Here is a 22,340-nt window from a genome sequence, read left to right as displayed (position 1 = left end):
AGGGAAAAAGGGGCAATTAATTAAGTTTTTGAGTTGGCTTTTTAGTGGGTTGCGAAATTGAGAGCAAGATGCTTGTGATGAATAATGAAAAAAAAAGTAAAAGGATATGTTTTTCTTTCGAATTAGTTGAAAGTAAACAACTTTTGTGCTGCCTCTTCACAGTCCAATAAATACACACGAGCGTAGAATTTTGAGCTCTAATTTCCTGCAACAAAAGAAACGCCACATGAAACTCATCAATGCTACGACATTGACACATCAAAAATTGACGAGCATATATGTTTTTCGTCAATTTATTCTTCCCTTTTTTATTATAAAAAATTAAGATATTGATATTCAATTGCGTTTCATCTCCCACATTCATATTACCATTTACCACCACCCTCATTACTCAATAATATACTCTATATATTCTCAAAAAATAATAATAATATACTCTATATATAAGTTTTAATTATACACATATTCAATTACGTACTATTTTAAATTTATTATGTACGTATTCTTACGGATTTTGATATATTTATAATTAACATCCTTACTTATTTTAAATTGTAAGGATAATGTACTAATATAAATATGTGTGTGTGTTTTATTTATTATGATTTAAGAAAATAATTTTATATCTAAAATTCCTTAAAAATAAGACAAACTGTTTTTTAAGATATATATACAATAATTATATTAATGTTGGGATTTTGGCAAATAAAATCATGAACTAGTTCGAAATTGCAATTTTAACGTGACTTTTGAAGTGTGGCGAATTAAATAATTACCTTTTCAATTTTTGCAATTTCGTCCCCCCAATTTTTTCGATCGCCGGATTATTGAATTGAAGTTTACGTGGATTAATTCGCCACATAACATTCATGTTACGACGTTGTTTGCAATAAAATTACTGAATATTGAAAATTAAGGTGCAGACACAGGATACAGTTCCTTTATAATTTGAAGAAAGTTTTAATTGAAATGGTACGAAACGATGTCATTAGGCTTCATAAAAATGACGTCATCTTACTAATCTATGTGAGCTTCAATTTAGTACCCCGACGATCGAAAAAAAATTGAGGGGACAAAATTACAAAAATTGAAAAGATGATAATTTAATTCGTCACACTTTAAAGTCACGTTAAAATTGCAATCTCGAATTAGTTCGTGATTTTATTTGTCAAAACCCTTAATGTTAAATCATAATTGAACGTGCACAACGTTCGCAAGTAATATTCAGTTATTATTATTATTAAAATGATAGACGAGATCATCTTAAAATCCAAAACTTGTAAGAAATAATAATATTGCATAAGGAGACATGAAATAGTTGACTAAGCTGACAGCAGTAGCTAGATGCCCGCCCACAAAACCACAGCAACCTATGGCCCATTCAAATTCAACAAAACAAAAAATTGAGAAATTACTCCTTTATTTCACTAATTTAACGTGCTGAATTTTTGCATTATACCATTCTAGACTACAATTAATATATAGACAACTATTACTAAATTAGAAGCTTCTAATTTAAACCAAAAAAAGAAGAAGAAGCAAGAACCCGAACTTTTCTACAGACATTTCATAAGAAAAATTTTGATTGAAAGAAAAGAAAAAAAAATGGTGGGGGTATAGTCAAATAATCAGGTAAGATTTAAGTTGTAGCATACTAGTATTTCTTGTTTATATGTAGTATCTAAAATATAGATTTGTTTATTACCTGTTGACAACAAGCACTGCTATAAGTCTAGCTCAAGACAGTTTTCTTGATTCTTGTCTGAACAAGTTTTGTCTGTTTTTTATACATAAATGAATAATATATTAATTTGAGTCCTCATCCTCTCTGTTACTCCTACTCATATGTGTGCATGGATCCATTTTGCACATGCATCAAAACTCACAGGCCCTTCTCACACAGATATGTCAATATTCTTGAAAACTGTGGCTAGATAGATCCATCTTATCAAATACTATTATGCACGCACTCTCAAATGAGTAATTGATCAGGCATATTCTTAGTGTACATAATTAATTAAGCATAGTATTTTAACAAATACAAAAATAAATATATATACTCTCTATATATCTACTATAGCATAGGCCAACACACAAAAACTGGTTAATTACTTTGAAAATATGATGCGTGAAGCCTTTTAAAAAATATTGGACTGGATTAATGAATTAACATATAGGCAAAGAATATATATACTAATTAATTTTAAGTGAGTTAGCTCTAGGAACATATATCATTAATGGTGTGATATTGCTGAGTAGTTTCGGTCGGGTGATCCTAATTTTGACTAATGTCATCCAAGAAGAAACATTCTCAATCAACGATAATATTCGAGTGATATACAAGTTCCTACTCCTTTTTTTAACCATATATAAAATTTAATTTGAATTTTTAAAAACATTGTGTATTGTGATGGTATATATATAAACTTGCATATATATCCTTATATATTAATATCATCACATCATGATCATTATCATGTTCATCGACGTCTAGGTGGTTGATAGCTAGAGCCATATATATAAAGGACACAACATGTAATTATATCTACAAAAGTAAAACTGTGGTGTGTGTGAGAGAGAGAGAGAGAGAGAATTCTTGTTTATATTCCTAAACAAGGAATTTTCATTCCCAATTCTAACAACTTCCTCTACTCCTTCATCTACTCTCACATAAACAAAAAAGGATAGATACCCAAAGAAGAAAGAGCTTGAGATGAGATCATAAATTAATATTACAGAAATCAAGGATGATAGAAGAGATGCAAAACGTTAACTCAGACGAAAGGGAGATGAAAGGGAAGAGCTCATCAAGCAACAGCACTGTTGAAGAGAACAATGGGAACAAGAAGGGAAGCTCATGTGGATCTGTGAGGCAGTATGTCCGCTCCAAGACTCCCCGCCTCCGGTGGACTCCCGAGCTCCATCTCTGCTTCGTCCACGCCGTTGACAGGCTCGGTGGAGAAGAAAGTCAGCCCTCTAGATCACTGTTTCATTTTCATTTCCATATATCCTCTTTTTAATTTCTTTTGATTTTTCCAGAGGCAACGCCTAAATTGGTGCTCCAATTAATGAACGTCAAAGGCCTCAGCATTGCTCATGTCAAGAGCCATCTTCAGGTATCATGAATATCATTATCATATATATATATATTTCTGCTGTATTATTTTTCAGTGTGACAAATTAGATGTTTTTGGTGATCAGATGTACCGGAGCAAGAAGATTGATGATCCCAATGAAGGTATATCTAATCTAATGAAAAAAAACAAAATAGGGTTTCTGTTGATATATACAGTATCTTAATTGGGGTTGTAACAGTTATTTCACAACAAAGACTTCTACTTGATGCCGGAGATCGACATATCTATAACCTCAGCCAGCTTCCGATGCTGCAAACATTCAATAATCAGACACCAATTTCTAGCTTCAGGTTTGTCATCACACGTCTTTACAAAAACTAATTTAATTAAGAATTTTTAATTTTTGTCCATTTTCTTTCTTTGGCCAACTAAAATTTTACCCTAATTTCACATCGATTTCAATTTTGCAGATATAGAGATGTGGGTCTGGGCAGCCCGGGCAGTTCAATAAACAGCAGCTGGGCAGCAGCATCAAACATGACCAGAAATAGACTAGTGTATGAGCCTGCAGCATCAAACCAGATCAACAGTGGCTACTTATCATCTTGGAAATTTCTTGATCAGAAAAGTTTAATGAATGATCAAAGATTCTGGAAAACCACAACAAGCTCCACAAACTTGTACCTAGCAAGCAAAGATGAAGAACACGTGGAGAGTCCTCGGCCGTCGAAGAGAAAGCTCCATCTGGATCTGACTCTCTCTCTAAAGACGAATACACAGGAAGATGGGAAGAAGATGAAGAGTGGAGAGGGAGACAGCAGCTTGTCTCTGTCGTTGTTTTCGCCATCCAAAGAGATTCACAAGAATCCAGATGAGGTGGCCACTGCTGCTTTAGATCTGAGTTTGTGAATGGGACAATTTTCTGAGTGAGATTTTCAACTACACATCAAATTTGTCGAGGTAATGTTGTTTTTGTTTGTTTCTTGATTCTTGACTTGCATGCAGAGATTCAAATAACTATTTTAATGTACAGACTAATTGTTCTCATCTCAATGGAGCACCTAAATTAATCAAAAAACTTTGCATTGGGGGATGCGACCATATTAAAGAATTTGAGCAATGCAGATCTTTGTCTCCGGAATTTCGAATTGTTGTTTGCAATACGAGTAAAATACTGAGCCCTATTTACTTATATATAGTGTCTGTTATATATATCCAAAAATATCTATAATGAGGTAATTTATTGTTTACATTCACCTATTATGAACAAATAATAATTAGGTATACAACGCATTTTTGCTTGAAATTATATTGTTGATGGAATGCCAAGAGAGTCTGACAAATCAAGCATATATGGTTTGATAATTCGCCATGTGGAAGAATAAACTTGCTAGATATATAATTCAAAATATCCACTTCAAATTAAACATTAAGTTTTGATCACAGGACGTTTACTTTGCATGACTGAGTACTTTTTGTCCTCAAAACTAGCTTAAGTGATAGAAATAATTAAGGGCTTAATTAATTTTTTGGGATATTCAGTTTCAATCAATCTAAATAAATAAATGATTAATCTTACTATTTTTTATCTATATCAAAGTTATTAATCCAAGTAAACACCACTATAAATCCCTAGCTAATTTCTTTTCCCTCATTTTCTACGAAGGAGAATTTCACATTTTCTCATTCCTCATTTTCCCTCGGGAAAGGATATCACTTATTTTCTCATTTACAACCAAAGATATATAACATAAATATATATCATAGTGCAATGCGCCATACAGTAATGAAGGAATTTCTTTATTTAATTAATCATTGGTTAAAATTAACTTTTTATATTTTCTTTAGTTGGGGAACGGGACAGACGAACAGTGAAGATTGAATCCTAAATGCATGTCCCCAAATGGACACAATATATGTATCTTATTTTTGAAACCCTGTGAGTATATAAGTATGAAAAAAATTATTTCCTCAATGAGCATTATATTAACTAAGATTTGTTTAGGAAAAAAAAACAAAAAAACTTTGCATGAGCTCAACATCAACACTCTTGTATACACTAAAATGTGTAAAGTATTAATTTTTGTATGTATACACTAAAATGTGTAAATAAAATGATACATGGACCTCAAAAGGTACATTAGAACTTGTTAATTTGCTGTAATACCCAATAGTAAAGAAAAAAGAAATAGACTCTATGATTGTGTTCTCTTTCATGAAAACGGTGGAATTCTTGTTTTATGTTCTTAGGGTGGATACTTTTTCTTGAATAGCAGGCAAATTTTTTGGGGCAAATTTTTTCTTCTTTTCACTCTAATATATAATAATATTATCATTAAATATTGGTGTGATAACATTTTCTCGTGTTTTCCACCCTAGAAAATATGAGATAAAAATAGTTGTGTTATAAAATTTTCTCATTTTTTTTATGTATAAAATTTTTTCTCATGATAAATTTGCAATAAAAGAGAATGCGGTAAGTAAACCTACAAAAGTAAATTATCTTATTTAACCATACAAAAACACTATTTCCCTTTACGCCTTTCCTTAGATATAATACAACATGAGTTTGAAAAAAAGAAAATAAAGAGAGAGAGAGAAATAGCGTGACACCCGGAGCTAGAAACAAGGGATAAATAAAGAGTTGGTTGGTAAAAATTGATCAGGGAAAAAAGAAACAAGTGTGAAGTAAAAAAAGTACGGGGCAATTTTGGTCCATATTTTCCTGAAAGTTGATTAATACTTGTTAATTGAAAATTTGAAACTATGTTTGTGAACAATTATTGATTTTCACTAACTTGAATGTATATTTCGCACCATTAACACCCCAAATAATGTAATTTTCATTCAGTATACTTCATTTCATAACCATGTTATGCAATCTTCTCAATTATCAAATTTTAAAGTTCTTTTGCGTCCTCTTAATTTTTGAAGTTCTGATACGAAGTTGGTGATTCATGTTAGACTTTCTTGAAATTCATGTTACAGAATTTCCTTACGGGTTTTTGTTCGAATAGACTCGACTCTTGACGTTAAAGTTCCATGTTTTTCGGGGTTTTTTATAATTGGTTTTCTATCATTAGTTATTGTTGAAATAATGATCAATTTATCAGTTCCTTTACAAATTGATTAATTTAATTTCAAATGAATGGATACCACGAGTTCTATAAACGTTACTGCAATCACATTGGAATGTCGTGGACACAAAAAACTAACTAAAGTCACTTCATGTCAGAAAGACTAGAACATAGTGGTATGGAAATAAGAAATTAATACATTGTGTTGTGTGCATGTGTTGGCCAAACGGTAATAAATTAATGTCTGAGGCCAAAGGTTTTGGATTCGACATTTGATCTAAATGTGATTAGTGGTTGACTGCAAGTCGAAGCTATTTGCTGAGTTGGGTTTAAATCTCAACAGCAGAAAATAAATAAAATGATAAAAGACACCAATATTTACGTGGTTTGGCCATTAAGACCTACATCCACGGGAGGTTATCAGGTTTTTTCACTATATTTGGAAGGTTACATGTTACATGGTAAAGGAAAAATAATGAATGAATCCCCTTCAACTCATAACTCAAGATCTTATTTATAGGTGTAAACTTAGTCCTAAAACACTTGAGCTCATTTAACCTTTAAAGCCCACTAACGCAAGTCTCTTGGCCCAAACCTATTAATCTGCCACGTGTCTTCGACACTCTGACGCGAATCCTCAGATCTGGCCCTTTTCTTTCTTTAGATTTAACACAACTCTGAATTATAGCACTCAGCTCTGTTGGATTTGGCTTTATAATTGCTTCAGATCTGCCCATCGCGACTTTTAAACCTGCTACAATATCAAAGTGATACAAATATAATAGGAATATAATATATTTGGAAATGAAATCTAACTACTTATATCAAGGACATAAATTAATTAACGTATTTAATTCTAAATCAACACACTCGTTATAGGTATCAAACACTGCTAAGAAGAGTTGCTCTTTTCATATATTGGAGATGAAATTTGATAAAAACTGTCACAAATATGGCAACTTCGTCGAATTTCCAAGAAAAATGATATTGGCATAGATAGCTATGAGAAGCCACGGGTTGATCTACAGCTGGAATGCACGGATTCGCCGGAAATCAACACCGTGCAGTATCCGATTCGCGCGGGGGGCGGGTGCGGGCGCGATTCGCGTGGGATTCGCACGGGATTCGCCACCTGGCGAATCCCCCCAAAAATCAAAAAAAAAAAAATCGGATTCGCGAATCGGGTGCGCCAATCTCACGAATCCGGCTGTAGCGAGGGAGGTGGCGATGGCAGTGCTCTGGCTGAGTCGCGGCTGTAGAAATGGCCGGCGTGCGCAGCGGCGCAGGGAGAAATGGCCGGCGTGCGCGGACGGCAGAGCACAGAGCGGCGCAGTGCGGTGCGGCGCGAGAGATAGCAGACTGAATTTAAAACAATTGAAGCAGACGGAGGTGGATTGGGGATGGGGCCGTGGCCCATGGGAGGGGAGGCGAGGTCTGGGTCTGAAGAGAAGGAAAGCAGGAGGCGGCCGACATCGATGGGAAATTTGGGGAGGGGAAAAGAAACTGGATTTGGGGTAAGGGGGTGACGAGAATTGGGGGTGGGGGACAGGTTGGATTTTTGGGAATTTAAATATATGTTTAGTGGGTGGGGTTGGGGTGGGGAATTGAAATATATTTTTATTTTAAATGGGTTCTTTTAATATAGCCTTTTAGATTTTATTCTAGTAGTAATTTTTAAATTTGATAAATTACATATAATAAAATATATAAATATATATGTATTTGATTGATTATATATAATAAAATATATAAATATAATAGACGTATCCTTCACGAATCTCACCCTATAATTTTTGAAAATCCGTATCCCCGCACTCGAATCGTATCGCTCCCGCACCCGCTCCCCCGCACCTGTGCAACCTAGATCTACAGTACTGGCCTCATTATTACTAGTACATTCGCCCGTGCGATGCACGGCGAACATAGTTTTGCATCAAAATTAAACGATGTAGTGTGTGTATCGGTTAAGCGATTAGGGATTAATGTCTAAAACCGAAGGCCTTAGGTTCGAGCTCCCTGTAGCGCGGCATTTAAATTTCTTTATTTAATCATGTTAATTTATCAAAAATAAATAAATTAAATGATGTATCAAATAAATAAAAAATAAATATTAAATATAGTTAGAATATAAGTAAATGTAAATTATTTTTTCTTAAAAAAAATAATCTGCATCAATTATTCAGTAAAGATCCTTAATTTTATTTTATAATTTTGAAAAGTATCTTTTTTAATTTTCCATCTATTTGATGGAAAACTTTATTTTCTTCCCTAAAATTATAGAATAAACATATCATTCAAATTAAAAGAAACGAAGAAATAATAATAATAAAAAAGAGTTTTCACATCACAATATATATTTTTAAAACATGAGCTAATCATACATAAAATTATTTTTTCTAAGTTAGCTCATTACTTGTGTCATCTTATTAGAAAAGCTTCAATTGATAAGTAGGAAAATAAATTATATTATTAGAATTTATTAGAATACTAATAAAAGAGTTGAATAATTATTTGATACCAAATCAAAGATCTTGCATTTATCTTTAATTTAAGATATATATATATATATATATATATATATATATATATATATAGAATATTTTTTATAAATACAATTTGATTTTTTAAAAAAATCATCAAAATATGAAAAAGAGAATATGAGAGAGAGAGAGTATAGAAAATTGAAGAATGCGCATGATGAAAAAGAGGAGAGTGGAGAGAGGAGAGAGAAAATATATGAGATTTGTTGAGTTTTATAAATAACCTTTGATTGATTCTTTAATTACAATTTTGCCACAAACTGTGTTTTCATATAATAAATAGATGAGGCTACCATTCTCAAGTTGAGCATAAGTAAATTTATAATTATTGACCATTTTTATTTTAGATACAAAATTATACTGAGTAAAAAATTGGCACTATAGATATAGTCATATAGTTACCCAATTAAAAAATATCTAAAATGGGCACTATGGATAAAATTACAATTTCGATATTATAGATAGGATTGTAAATGAACAGAGCTACTTGCAAGTTATTCGAGATTCGGCTCGAAAAAAACTCGTTCGGAGCTCGATTCGATAATAAACGAGTCGAGCTCGAGCCTGATTTCGAGCTCAAAATTTTTATCGAGCCAAGCTCGAGCCAGATAGTACTCGACTCGTTGAGCTCGCGAACGTGTTCGAATTCGATTGTTCGCGAATATGTTCGCGAGCCTGTTCACGAATCTTCAGTCGAGCCTTCAATTGAGTTAGTACACGAGCCTTAGACGAGTCGAACTCGAACTCGAGTAACATATTAATTAAGAAGATTTTCTTAAATTTATAACAAATTCGAGCTTGAACATTATATATACGAACATCTAATGAGTCAAGCTCAAGCTCAAGCTCGAATTCGACATTATCGAGCATCACCCGAGCCGAACTCAAATCGAGCTCGAGCTTGGTAAGTGGGTTACAAGCCGAACTCGATCATCAAGATAAAAGCTTGAATCGAGCTCCAGCCGAGCTCGAACACCCGAATATTTAAACGAGTCGAACTCGAGCTTGCTAGTATTCAGCTCGGCTCGGCTCGTTTACAGTTGTCTATGGATAGAGTTGCCCAATTAATATCTCATCGTCAAAATTCCATCTTCATATATTATGTGAATGTGAATGGGCTTCCAATTGGTGTTACAACGGGAGCCAATTATTATTAATGGGCTTTCAAGTATCTCAAGATTCTCAACACCATAAGTTTTTGAGAAAATAAATAAACATAAACTAAATAATGCCCACAAAGTAATTCGATGGAGTAGTGGATCCACCCAAAACTCTCAATCTATATATGAGAGAGACAAGAAACCCTTTGCTCATAAACAAAAATAGAAGAGAAGAAACCCCTCATTCCCTCAATGTTGTCTAAGAATTAGGTCGAATCGCGCCGCCATATTTTGGGTAAGAATTTCTTACCATTTCTTCGTTTAATTCATTTACTTTTGCCATTGCTTCCCTACATTATTAATATTTATCATTCATCTCTGCTACTTTTTGATTTAATGTTTGATAATATCAACCCAAATTAGACAGTATTTTGCCAAATCCCAGATCTTATTTTAAATGTATCCTCTATTTAAAATAGGTGAGAATGAAGCCACGCCCTTCTGTAATTAATTTCACGAATTTTTTTATTGTTGTGGTCAAGATGAAGCAATACTCTGTTGCCCTTCATCTGTTCGACCAAATGCTTCAAAGGTATGCTCCCATATATCTCTACACCTTGAGTGTTGCGATTGATTGCTTTTGTCGACTGAAAAGAGGTGATTTGGGGTTTACAATCGTAAGCAGGTTTTGCAAGAATGTATACGAGCCTACTCACAGGGCTTTTGTTGGTTGGAAAGATCTGCGAGGCAACAATACTAATGAAGAAGTTGGTGGTTGAGGAACTGTGTGAACCTAATGAAGTTACTTATCTTACTATGATTAATGGGATATGCATAGTTTAGAGATTTGCGTTATTATTAAAAAAGAAATGTGCAAACCCAATGTCTATGCTTATGCCCAGTGAATCATTGTCTGTGCAATGATAGAATGGTTGACGATCTCCAACTTAGTTGATGAAAGGATTGAATGGTTGACGATCTCCAACTCTTCTCCACTTTGGGTGATAATGGCATTTCCCTTTGTGTTTAGATATATATTTCGATAATTCAGGGGTTATGCAATATTATGATAATTTGGGGTTGATGAGGATCACGTAGTGCCATTGACCACGCTGCATTGGTTAGTTAAATAAATTTATTTCAACTTTTTTAATATTTCATTGTAATAAATTGAATTAATCTTATATATATGTTATTAACATTTTATGCTTTCATTATAGACTCTGGAGAAGAATATTCCTGATGATTGATTGTGCAACATATGATATATTTTTACGCATGCATTTGAAGGAATAAATATAATGTGTCCCACTTTCTGAGGCTCACGCGGTAAGTATAGAGTATAATTCTTAATCAACAATTACAATTTTTCGTAGCTCACGAATATAGTTTGTCTTTAATTGTAGAAGATGGAGATACAACGTCACATCTAGGAGATTCAGGCCACACAAGGAGGGATGCGACTCCAAAATACATTAAAGCTTTAAGGAGATTGTGACTGGGTTTCATAAAATCTATTCAACGTGGTTACATCAAAGCATACTTTCCAGGCCTATATAGAGATTATTGATGATTGAAGTTTATTTCAATTAGTTTGTGGTAAGCGTTTGTTTAATTAGTTTTATAACATTATTATAATATTATTGTTATGTGAAAAATTAGCATCATGTGAAATATGCGGAATGCATTTTAATGGGACTCATGTGTGTACTCTAGAGATATGATTTACGCGGCATGGATCGGGATGGCTAGGACTATATATAGAGACTTTCTAAACTCGACGAAGAAGCTCGTCAAAGACACCAACATATCCCAAACAAAATGTTGAAGAGGCTTGGAAAGCATATTGGAATATTCATGAAGTTAGGCGCGGATCGAGCAAGCTAGCAAGAATTGTCGTTTTGAGCCTGGTGGTCCCATCTATTGTATATTTGTATATGTGTCTTTGGTTTTGACAATGTGAATTTTGGATTCTTATTGGATGATTTATGAAGTAGAAAGTCGAAAATGATATTACTATGTTAAAAATATGTTGGACAGTTTTAAGTCTAAATTATACTCCCTCCGTCCCCAAAATAAGTTCCTCTTTGGGGACGGCACGAGTTTTAAGGAAAATGGTAAAATGTATTGATAATGGAGAAAAATATGTTATAATTAGTATTGAGAGTGGTGAAAATGTGAAAAAGTGTTATAATTAGTATTGGGAGTGGTGAAAAAGTGAAAAGTAAGAATAAATAAAGTATTATTAGTGGTGTGGTAGTTGTCCAAAAATAGAAAGAAAGAAAGAGAAACTTATTTGGGGACGTCCCAAAATGGAAAAAGAGGAACTTATTTCAGGGACGGAGGGAGTATCATTGAACATGACTAAGTTGAACAAGCAAATGGAGTCTATTTTTTTAAAAAAAATTAGTATGTTGTAAATTGAAGTGTATGGGAGTTCTTGATAAATTTTTGACATCACAAAAACGTTTGAAACTATTTATTTTAAAATAAACAAAGAAATATATATGTAAAACTATAAATTAGTATTTAATTTAGTGCTTCATTCTAAGAACATACAAACGATAGAATCATCATTCAATTGTTCATCATTTCATTCAAAAATTCAATAAATTGTACAAGCCACAAACTTTTGATCTAAGCATACAGGGAACCACACAAGCTAACCTATAAATCCTATTGTCTCCTGACTCGATTCCTCAATGCTCTTCTAGCACGTCTTCTTCTCATGTCTCTGGCATTGAATATGTCTTCAACAACCTCTTCTATTTTGCCGAAGTATCTCTCTTTGAAGCTTCGACAAAATAAAAGTAGCCAACCAATGCTTCCTAAACCCACAACATATCCAAGTGCAGCAGATACGTATTCCCACTCAATCTCTCCCCCTTGATGCTCTGGTGGTGATAGATCACTACTGCCATCATCAGTTGTAGGCCTACAACTTATGTTGAGATTGAATCCACACAGCCCTGGATTTCCTATGAAGGAATCAGCCGTAAATGTCTGCAACTGAGGGCCATTTGGGATCTCTCCGACCAGCTTATTGTAGGACAGGTTCAAAACAGAAAGGGATGTGAGCCTTCCCAGCTCCATTGGGATTGCCCCTCTTATTTGGTTTTGAGAGAGGTCGAGTGATTCAAGTGTCCTCAGCTCACCAAATGACTTTGGAATGCTTCCAGTGAGACCATTGTGGGAGATGTTGAGATTACGAAGTGAGCTAAGATCTCCAATTGCATTTGGCATCTCTCCTCCAAAATTATTGCTAGAGAAATCAATGACAATAAAGCCGGGCCAAATCTTAACATACTGCAATTGTAGCCCTTTCATGATTAGTGTCACACCAAAGCTCCCCAGCGAGTAGTAGCCTGAACTGATGTGCCTCAATTGTACATCACTCCCTAGCACCATCGCCCTCCAACTAGACAAGTTTATTGATTCCAAGCTTCCACTGAAATCATTTGAAGATATATCTACAACTTGAAGACTTGACCACACCTGGTGACATCTGACTTCTCCATGGAATCTGTTGGAGCGTAACACGAGCATTCGCAAGGTTGACGATTGCATGCATGGGAAACTGTCGTTGATGATGTTGTTCCCAATGTTCAAGAACTCCAGAGACCCGCAACTTTGGAGGGACTTTGGGATTTTCCCTTGTAAATTGTTGTTGTTAAGATCAAGGTAAGTGAGGCTGCAAGGGAGAGAGAAATTATCCGGGATGCGACCATTGATGTTGTTCCGCCCCAGATCCAAGACCCGAATGTTTTTTTCCACTAGGCAGGGAGGTATATTTCCACTCAATGTATTGACAGACAAGTCAACAACATCGAGGCGTGTAGCATTGCAGAGGGAGGCTGGAATCGATCCGCTCAAAGTGTTATTGGCAAGAGATAAGAAAGAGAGGCGAGATTCAAGTGGAACGGGCACGTGCAGCTCACCCGAGAGCTGGTTGGAGCGCAAGTCTAGAATTTGAAGAGAAGCAGGGATATGGTAAGGCTTTTGTAGATCTGTGAGAAGATTAAATGAGAGGTTCAATTCCTTGAGTTGTGTTCCCCATATCCAACTAGGTATCTCCCCAGCAATACTATTGTTTGAGAGGTCCAGCTGACTTATACCAGAATGATTTATGCAATCAGGAAAATCGTGCAAGTTACATGAAACCAGGCGTAACTGTTTGAGCTGGGAAAGTAGTCCACATCCTCTGCCCACATCTACAGACAAGTTGTTGCCAGATAGATCGAGTTGTTTAAGATTCACAAGCCTCTGAATCTTATCCAGTTGAAAACTGCCATTGAACAAGTTTTCAGAAAGCAATAGAGTCTCAAGGCTCTCAAGTTGGAACAAAGAGTTGGGAATAGGCCCTGCCAATTGATTATTACTCAAATCTAAGGAAACAATGTTGGACACATTTACAGTGGGAAGCTCTTCAACGACTCCACTAAACTGGTTGTTGCTGAGCACAACTCCCCACAACGAAGGCAGACCAAACAGAGACTGGGGAAAGTCACCGGAGAATGAATTAGCATTTAAATCTAAATACACAAGATTGGAAAGTCCTTCAAACAACGCGGAAGAAAGTGAGCCGGTGAAGAAGTTGTCTGACAAGTCGACATGAATCAGTTGGGTCAAGTTGGCGAAGGTGGATGGAATCGAACCAGAGAATTTGCAGTTAGTGAGGCGTATCACAGACAAAGAGTTGAGATAGCTAATTGAGCTAGGAATGGAGCCGGAGAAGTTGGTGCCGCCAAGCAGCAAAGACTTGAGAGATCCAGTTTGAGTAAATGGAGGTATGCTTCCACTGAGTTGGGCATTGTTAGTTATATCAAGATATTGCAAAGAAGGTATGCGGAAGATGGTATCAGGAAAAGAGCCATTGAGAAGGCAGCCAGCAAGGCTCAAGGTGCTCAAATTTGAAAAATTGGCAAACAAATCCGGAGCTGCTGCTGATAGATCGTTCAAATCTAGTTGAAGAATAGAAAGGGAGTGGAGTTGCCAAAAGGAGTTAGCCAAAGGGCCAGACAAACCAGAACGACGCAAGCTCAAAGCCGTGAGATTTGGTAAATTTGATGATATAATGTGGCTCCATTTTCTCCTTTCATCAGAGGAAGTGATATCCACGCCATCAAGATAGAGCTCTCTAAGCCCACTTAAATTTTGGACAAGCATCTCCAAATTTGGGTACTCCAGAATTAAGCCTCTCATGAATACCATATCAGAAGAAGTAGAATATACCGTTGCATAAACAGTCTTAACATCGTTGGAGATATCGAGACTAACCAATCTCTTCAACGACGTAATTTCAGAGGGAAGCTGCCCACCAAAAGCGGCATTTGACAAATTCAAGTGAGGTTGTGAATACCTTTTGGGATGGGAGCGGAGTTGATGTCATTGTAGGCAAGATTTAGCTTCTGCAGATGCATGAGTCTGAAGAGGCTGGACGAGTCCTCGATTCCACCAGAAATGGCCTCATGGTCGAGCTGCAAACCAACGACGTACCCAGCAGCATCACATTCCACACCGTTCCACTTGCAGCACGCCTCGCTTTCATTCCATTTTACAAGTTTTGTTGAAATAGAAGAGTCGAATATCAACTCATTCTTGAGTTGAAGCAACAAGGTTTTCTGATGGTCAAGACACTGGCTATAAGAAGAATGAACAGTGAAAATGAAGGAGGCAATTAGTAGAGAAATGGTCAACAACTTCTTTGGAAGCATTGCGAAGAGGAAGATGATCGTTTTGTTTTGTGTACAAACTTGCCGCAATTCCGTGTGGCTTTAAATACACACTGGGAAGAGTACTATTGCGGTCTCAACTCTCTAAAGACTCTTAACTTTGAAAATTTCACATACTCTGTCAAATAATTATTCTTGGAATAAACATAAAATTTTAAGGGTACTTATGTAAATTATAATATATATAGAAGAATATATTAATTTGTTAGATATTAAAATACCACAAAAATAGATAGCTCTAAAAGAAGTATTTTATTAAAATGATTTTCTTAATTGAGTCAAGTTGGGACATGAGAAATTTATTAGTGATAAAGTTTATTAATTTATTAAGTATTATTTTTTAAAAAAAGTTTTATTATAGTTGTAGAATCAAATAAATTATATTATTAATAAAAAATAAATATTATAGATATTATATTTTTATTTTTATCGTATAAAATATACGTGTACAACTTACGTTCTTTCTGCTAATACAAATAAAAAGCAATATTACCTTTTCACTGTTTATATGTTTTTTACACTTGCGGTTACTATTTATTTCATCTAGGCAAAATGACATATCATCACCATTACCTCATTAGAATAAGGGATGAAAAGCAAAGGACTTGTCTTATAACGTTTTGATCAATGGGATAATTTGAGTGCTAAATGAAATACTACATGTCTAGAACTATAAGACTGGGTCAAAATTAAGGATCGTATGTACAAATTTGCAGCGACCATATATATGTGGATTTATGTTGCTACTCCAAATACTACTGCAGTAACTTGGAAGTAAATTTAAATTCAATACTGACAAAAGTTTCTTTACTTTCATTTTTGCTCATTAGTATTTTTTTTCTTTGTCATTACTATTTATTAGCAATTGAAGTCTTGATTGCATTAAATTTTCAAAGTCTTAGTCGTTCCACCTTAATTATAGCGTGTTGAATTGTCTAGTTATTATATACACGATGTGATTTTTTTTTTAGTTTGGGGAGGGGGAACGGTGAGGTTTGAACCCTAAACCTCATTGTTCACAGATAGGAGTTCACATTGATTGGTGTCTCATTGGAGACCATGATGTGATGTTTTGTTCATATTTTCCACAAATATTAGTTATGGTGACAAACATGTAGAAGAATGAGTCATTATTGGGTGCGGCTGGGTCGCCCCACGCCCAAACCCGCCCTCTGACCCTCTCTATTTTGACCCGTGCCCCGAATTATTACATTTGCTTATAGTAATTGTTACTTTTAATAAACATAAGATATACATTTGTTCCCATAAATGTATACTTATGTAAATATAAGTATTTACGTTCATTCAATATAAAATATTATATTTTCTAAACCCTAAACGTTGTAACCTAAACCCTAAAACCTGAACACTAAACCCTACTAGGAGTATTTACTTTTAATAAGTAGTACTCCCTCCGTCCGCCAAGATTATGTCAAATTGCTTGGGCACAAGATTTAATAAAATTGGTGATGATTTTGATGTAGTGGAGAAAGAGTTCCACCACTTTATGAGATGTGTGGTTGAGATTGAATTTGAGATGGGTTTTTTGTAAATAAAGGGTGTTAGTAAGAATAAAATATTAAAGAGGATGATGGGATCATTGCCTTAAAAGGAAAGTGACATAATCTTGGCGGACGCCCGATATAGTAATTGTGACATAATCTTGGCGGACGAAGGGAGTATAAGATATACATTTGGTCCCACAAATATATACTTATGTTAATATAAATATTTACATCCATTCAATATAAAGGATTTACACACATCAATAATTACTTTTTCTTACGATAATAATTATTTGATCAAATAATAATATACTCCCTCCGTCCCACTAAAGTTGGCTACATTTCCATTTTGGGCGTCCCACTAAAGTTGGCTACTTTCCTAAAATGAAAATATTTATCACATTCTATCTCCTACTTTATCACTTTATTACCTTCTCTCTCATACTTTATCACATCCTCTCTCCTACTTTATCACTTTATTACCTTATCTCTCTCACTTTATCACCTTCTATTTCTTACTTTATTATTTTTATACTTTATTAACTACACACTTAAAATACTAATCTACAACTCCTTAATTTCCGTGCCGAAACGAATGTAGCCAACTTTAGTGGGACGGAGGGAGTAATTATTTATGTTTATTAAAAGTAATAATTATTATAATAAAAAGTAATACTCCCTCCGTCCCAATAATCTTGTCTCATTTCCTTTTTTGGTAATAATTAGAAAATGTTTAGCATTCTCTCTCTCTCCTAATTAACACACTCATATCTCTTTCATCTCTGAGCTCTCTCTCTCTAAACCCCTCTCTCCTACCCACCCTCTGGACTCTCTCTCTCTGCCGGAAACAGGACGACACAACGCCTCTCCTTCATCCTCACGGCCGCCGTCTCAACACCACGACCGACGCCTTCTGTTCTATTTTCTCTATCTCTCTCTGACACAAACGGACATGGCCAACGCCGTGCCGTCGTCACCCCTCTTGCTTCATCGTCTCCGTCGCGCCACCGTGCCCAGATCTAAGCCAAGGGAGGGGAGATCTATAAAACCGTTGTGGTGAAAAGCCCATGAGAGGTCGACGGAGCCCTAATCGGCACCGTAGAGGAGCATCAATGCACCCGCCACCCTCCCACCTGAATCTGAGCGCCACATCCGGCGCCCTCCCACCTCCACCCTTCGAGCTCCTTCGCCTCCACCCATGCGCCGCCTTCGCCCTTCTCCCACCTCCACGGCCAGCGCCCCATGTTCTCCCTTTCCCGCGCCGCCGTGTCGCCGCCCCTCCCGCTTCATCTTCTTCGGCCGAACGGCCGGAGCCACCGCCGCCGCCACCTGTAGAAATGAGGGTTAGCAATTTGGGGATTGGGGATTACAGAAATGGTGTGTTTCTTTAATTTCTTGAATTTCTATAAACACTTCTTCAATTTGGGGGAAATGATATGTGTTAAATTTCTCTGTTGGTTGTTGGAATGATGGTGTGTAAGGGAAGGAGGCGCCGGCGCCGGCTTGCCGGAGTTGAGAGCGACGTCGGCAGCATAATTTTGAAGAATTAGTTATTGCTTTGTTAACAATACTTAAATCAATTAATAATATAATTAAATATGTGGGTCATACAATTTAACCTCTAATACAACTCTCCTTAATACCTGTGTCGAAAAGAAACGAGATAAGATTACTGGGAAGAAGGGAGTAATTGATATGGAGAAAGGTAATATTTCAAAAATATTTTATTTATTGTAATTATTGTTATAATAAAAAGTACTAATTATTATTATAAAGAAAGGTAATATTTTTGAAATATACATTTCTTCACAATATTGATGTTAACTACTTATATTAACATAAGAATACATTTGTGCGAACAAATGTCTATCTTACGCTTATTAAAAGTAATAATTATTATAAACAAATGTAATAATTTAGGTGACAAACATGGTTTTCGTACCTCAATTCCACATGTTTTGTTGTCATTTCCCTTCATGTTTTGCTTGTGAATGCTTGTTTGTGCCCGAATATTTAGTTTTATGAAGATTTGATATCTTGGTGTAGTTTTGGAGTAATTTCAGGAAACATCAATGATTCATTGGAGGATTTTGAAGATATGAGATTGAAGTACGTCTCGAGAGGAATCCGTGAGCGCAAACGGCGACCAAATCCGAGTCCGGACGAGGGAGAACGGAGCAAAACGAGCGGACTGTGCAAAACGCCCAGTACCCCGCGGTCACCACCCGCGGCCGCGGGGTAAGACCGCGGGTCAGCTGTTCCCGACTCAGGAGACACCCGCGGTCACCACCCGCGGCCGCGGGGCGGGACCGCGGGTCCCCTGACTCTCCCCCACGTTTGCCGGCCGCGGGCGCGGGCCAGGACCGCGGGAAAAGGGCGGAGCCTCCCCAAGTGGGCCCCAGTCGGGTTTTTCACCCCTTTCTCCCCCTTTTCCTCACATTATTCATCTTCCCCAACCTCATACTCACCCATTTCCATCTTCCCCAATTCATTCACACCAAACCCTAGCCTCCATTACCACATCTTTTTACCAAGATTGAATGCATTGAAGAGGAGAGAAGATTGAAGAAAGCTCATTAATAGGATTTGTCACTTCTTACTCTCTCTTTCATTTATGTATTTCTTTGATTTTGGTTTGTTGTTTGTGAACATGTTTGGATAAAATCCCCCATTAGTTTGGGGATTAGGCTCATGGATGATGTAATAGATTGATTATTATGCTTAATATATGTCTTGATTACTTCCTTGTCATTATCTTTGCAAGCCCTAGTATTCTTTCTTGTATGGATTGTTGGCCACTTTCTATGCATTTCTCATTTGTGATTTGAATCGGGAGAGGATAATCATAATAGATTAGGAGCTTGAAACATATTGACTCAATAAACCGGGAGGTTGAGAGTTGGGTGAGAGTTTATCGATCTTATTGTGCTTTTGGGAGTTATAGGTTAGAAGTTGACCGGGGACGGCAGCTATGACCCGTAATCTACCGTTTTAGTCGTCCGGGAGGGGGCTAGAACTAGTTGGGAGATCATTCTAGATAAATAGGAGTATCAAGACTAATATTGAGCTAAATTGAAGTCCATTGCTAATCCATCGTTGCCTAATCCCTAAACCACCTTCATCACTTAATTAATCCACTTTATTTGATTGTTCTTATTTTGTCTTTGAATTTGTTAGTTAATCAAACCACTCACCTCCTTGTTTAGTCTAAATAGCTCTAGCATAATGACTTAAGGTAATCACTAGAATTTGACTACTAATCCTTGTGGAATACGACCTTGCTTCCCTATATTGCAACTACACCGTATACTTGCGGCGTGGTGAAAATATTAGCGAACAAGTTTTTGGCGCCGTTGCCGGGGATTAGTTTAGTTTGATTACTTGTGATATTTTGAATCATTGTGCTTAACTACTTTGGACATTTTACTTGCTTTATTTTTATTTTCAATTTTAAGATTGTGTCTTGACTCTTTGTTTCTTTTTGGTTGGTAGGTAGTGTATGAACACAAGGTCTAAGGGTGCACCTCTTATACCCATTAACCTTGAGGTTGAAGCATTTTGCCGACACAACAAAGCAAGAGCAAGAAGAGAGAAAGAAATGGAGGGAAACATGATGGAAAATCAAGAATTGATCCTCCAACTCCAAAGACAATTGGAGGCTATGCAAGGGCGTATCAATGAGCAAGAGGCTCGAAGGAATGCACCACCACCACCACCTATTAGCAATATGTTCCAACCCGTGGTCCAACAAGGGGGAGTGCATGCCCCAAGAATCAATGCCAACAATTTTGAACTCAAGGCGAGTCTCATCAACATGGTGCAACAAAATCAATTTGCCGGTCTTTCTCAAGATGACCCGAATGGACATCTCGGCAATTTCTTGGAGATATGCGATACTATCAAGATAAATGGAGTCCCGGAGGATGCCATTCGACTCCGACTCTTTCCCTTCTCACTAAGGGGCATAGCCAAGACGTGGTATCAATCTTTGGAGATTGGTTCCATCACTACATGGGAGAAAATGGCTCAAAAGTTCCTTATCAAGTTCTTCCCTCCAAGTAAGACAATGAAGATGAAGAAGGACATTGTCCAATTTCATCAATTCGATGGAGAGACCTTCTATGAAGCTTGGGAGAGATTCAAAGAGATGATAAGGAAGTGTCCCAACCATGGTTTGGATCAAAACACCATTATTTGCTCATTCTATACCGGGTGTAGTGGTGAGATGCAAAGAGACATGAATGCATCGGCCAATGGAGCATTGTTGGAGAAGAGCCACGAGGAGGCCGCCCACATCATTGAAAATTTAGCCGCAAATAGCTACCAATTTCCGGGGGAGAGGACTATTTTGAAGAAGGTGGCGGCTACAACAAGCTCGGATCCAATAGCTCTTTTGACGGCTCAATTGACCGCTATGAATAGCAAGATTGATGCTATGTCAATATCAAGAGTAGAACCCGTGGTTGAAGAACAAACTAGCTTTGAGGATGTGAACTACATCAACAACAACAACAACCGAGGCTATGGGAACTTCCGGCCCCAACAACAAGGTGGCTATCAAGGACAAGGGCAATACAATCAAGGGTTTCAAGCAAATCGTCACCCGAATCTTTCCTATGGTAATCCCAATAACTTCTTGCAACCACCGCCCGGATTTGCGGTGAGTGATGGCATGATCAAGGAAGAGAAGAAGCTCAACCTTGAAGAGATCTTAATGAAATTCATAACGGCCACTCAAGCCCACATGACGAGAACCGATGAAAGGTTAGAGGCTCAAGCAACCCAATTGAAAATGCTTGAGATGAAAGTGGGACAAATTGCCGAATCCTTAAGCAACCAACATCAAAAGGGGCAATTTCCGAGTAACACCGTTGTGAATCCAAAAGAACATTGCAAGGCTATCACTATAAGAAGTGGGAAGATACTTGAAGAGTCCAAGATACCTCCGGAAGTCAAGAACAATGATGAGAACATTTTCTCAAAAATGCAAGGCGATAAGGAGAAGGAGAAAGATGTGTACAAGGCACCACCACCTTATTGCCCACCAATTCCATTCCCTCAAAGACTTCAAAAGAAAAATGTGGAGAGTGAGTTCTCTAAATTCCTTGAGATCTTTCGGAAGGTACACATCAACATCCCCCTTGTTGAAGCTTTGCAACAAATGCCCAAGTATGCAAAATTTCTCAAGGAAGTTCTATCCAAGAAGAAGAAATTAGAAGAATTTGAGACGGTCAACCTCACCGAAGAATGTTGTGTCATTCTTCAAAAGAAGCTACCCATCAAGATCAAGGATCCCGGGAGCTTTACTA

At 36.5% G+C, this 22,340-nt stretch overlaps 1 protein-coding gene, 1 long non-coding RNA gene, 1 other non-coding gene and 1 pseudogene across 7 annotated transcripts; 2 read left to right on the top strand and 2 right to left on the bottom strand.

The window, feature by feature from the left end:
- Window positions 1–2,473: 2,473 nt before the first annotated feature.
- LOC131001989 (putative Myb family transcription factor At1g14600) lies at window positions 2,474–4,188 on the top strand. 2 transcript variants are annotated; one of them, XR_009094094.1, is made up of 6 exons: window positions 2,539–2,967; window positions 3,040–3,116; window positions 3,202–3,238; window positions 3,316–3,427; window positions 3,548–4,037; window positions 4,111–4,188. XR_009094094.1 is itself a non-coding variant. In XM_057928659.1 (5 exons), exons 1-5 carry the CDS (start codon window positions 2,748–2,750, stop codon window positions 3,984–3,986), a joined length of 885 nt encoding a protein of 294 aa, XP_057784642.1. In that variant the 5' UTR covers window positions 2,474–2,747; the 3' UTR covers window positions 3,987–4,188. The 2 variants fall into 2 exon arrangements, 1 of the variants encoding a protein (XP_057784642.1); XM_057928659.1 differs by having other exon boundaries at window positions 2,474–2,967; window positions 3,548–4,188.
- A 5,738-nt stretch (window positions 4,189–9,926) lies between these two features.
- On the top strand, window positions 9,927–11,805 carry LOC131001988 (uncharacterized). 4 transcript variants are annotated; one of them, XR_009094091.1, is made up of 4 exons: window positions 9,927–10,914; window positions 11,015–11,123; window positions 11,201–11,393; window positions 11,547–11,805. It is a non-coding gene; the product is annotated as an uncharacterized LOC131001988 (long non-coding RNA). The 4 variants fall into 4 exon arrangements; XR_009094093.1 differs by having other exon boundaries at window positions 9,938–10,089; window positions 10,274–10,914; window positions 11,201–11,805; XR_009094092.1 differs by having other exon boundaries at window positions 9,940–10,386; window positions 10,480–10,914; window positions 11,201–11,805.
- Window positions 11,806–12,302: 497 nt separating this feature from the next.
- LOC131001987 (receptor-like protein 20) lies at window positions 12,303–15,559 on the bottom strand (annotated as a pseudogene).
- Window positions 15,560–21,100: 5,541 nt separating this feature from the next.
- On the bottom strand, window positions 21,101–21,207 carry LOC131002118 (small nucleolar RNA R71). The gene has a single exon (XR_009094194.1). It is a non-coding gene; the product is annotated as a small nucleolar RNA R71 (small nucleolar RNA).
- Window positions 21,208–22,340: the final 1,133 nt, after the last annotated feature.

This window comes from Salvia miltiorrhiza, chromosome 8 (genome assembly GCF_028751815.1).
Source record: "Salvia miltiorrhiza cultivar Shanhuang (shh) chromosome 8, IMPLAD_Smil_shh, whole genome shotgun sequence".
Classification (NCBI taxonomy): domain Eukaryota; kingdom Viridiplantae; phylum Streptophyta; class Magnoliopsida; order Lamiales; family Lamiaceae; genus Salvia; species Salvia miltiorrhiza.
The sequence above is the reverse complement of the archived record's forward strand: the minus strand, read 5'-3'. Positions and strand labels throughout refer to the sequence as shown.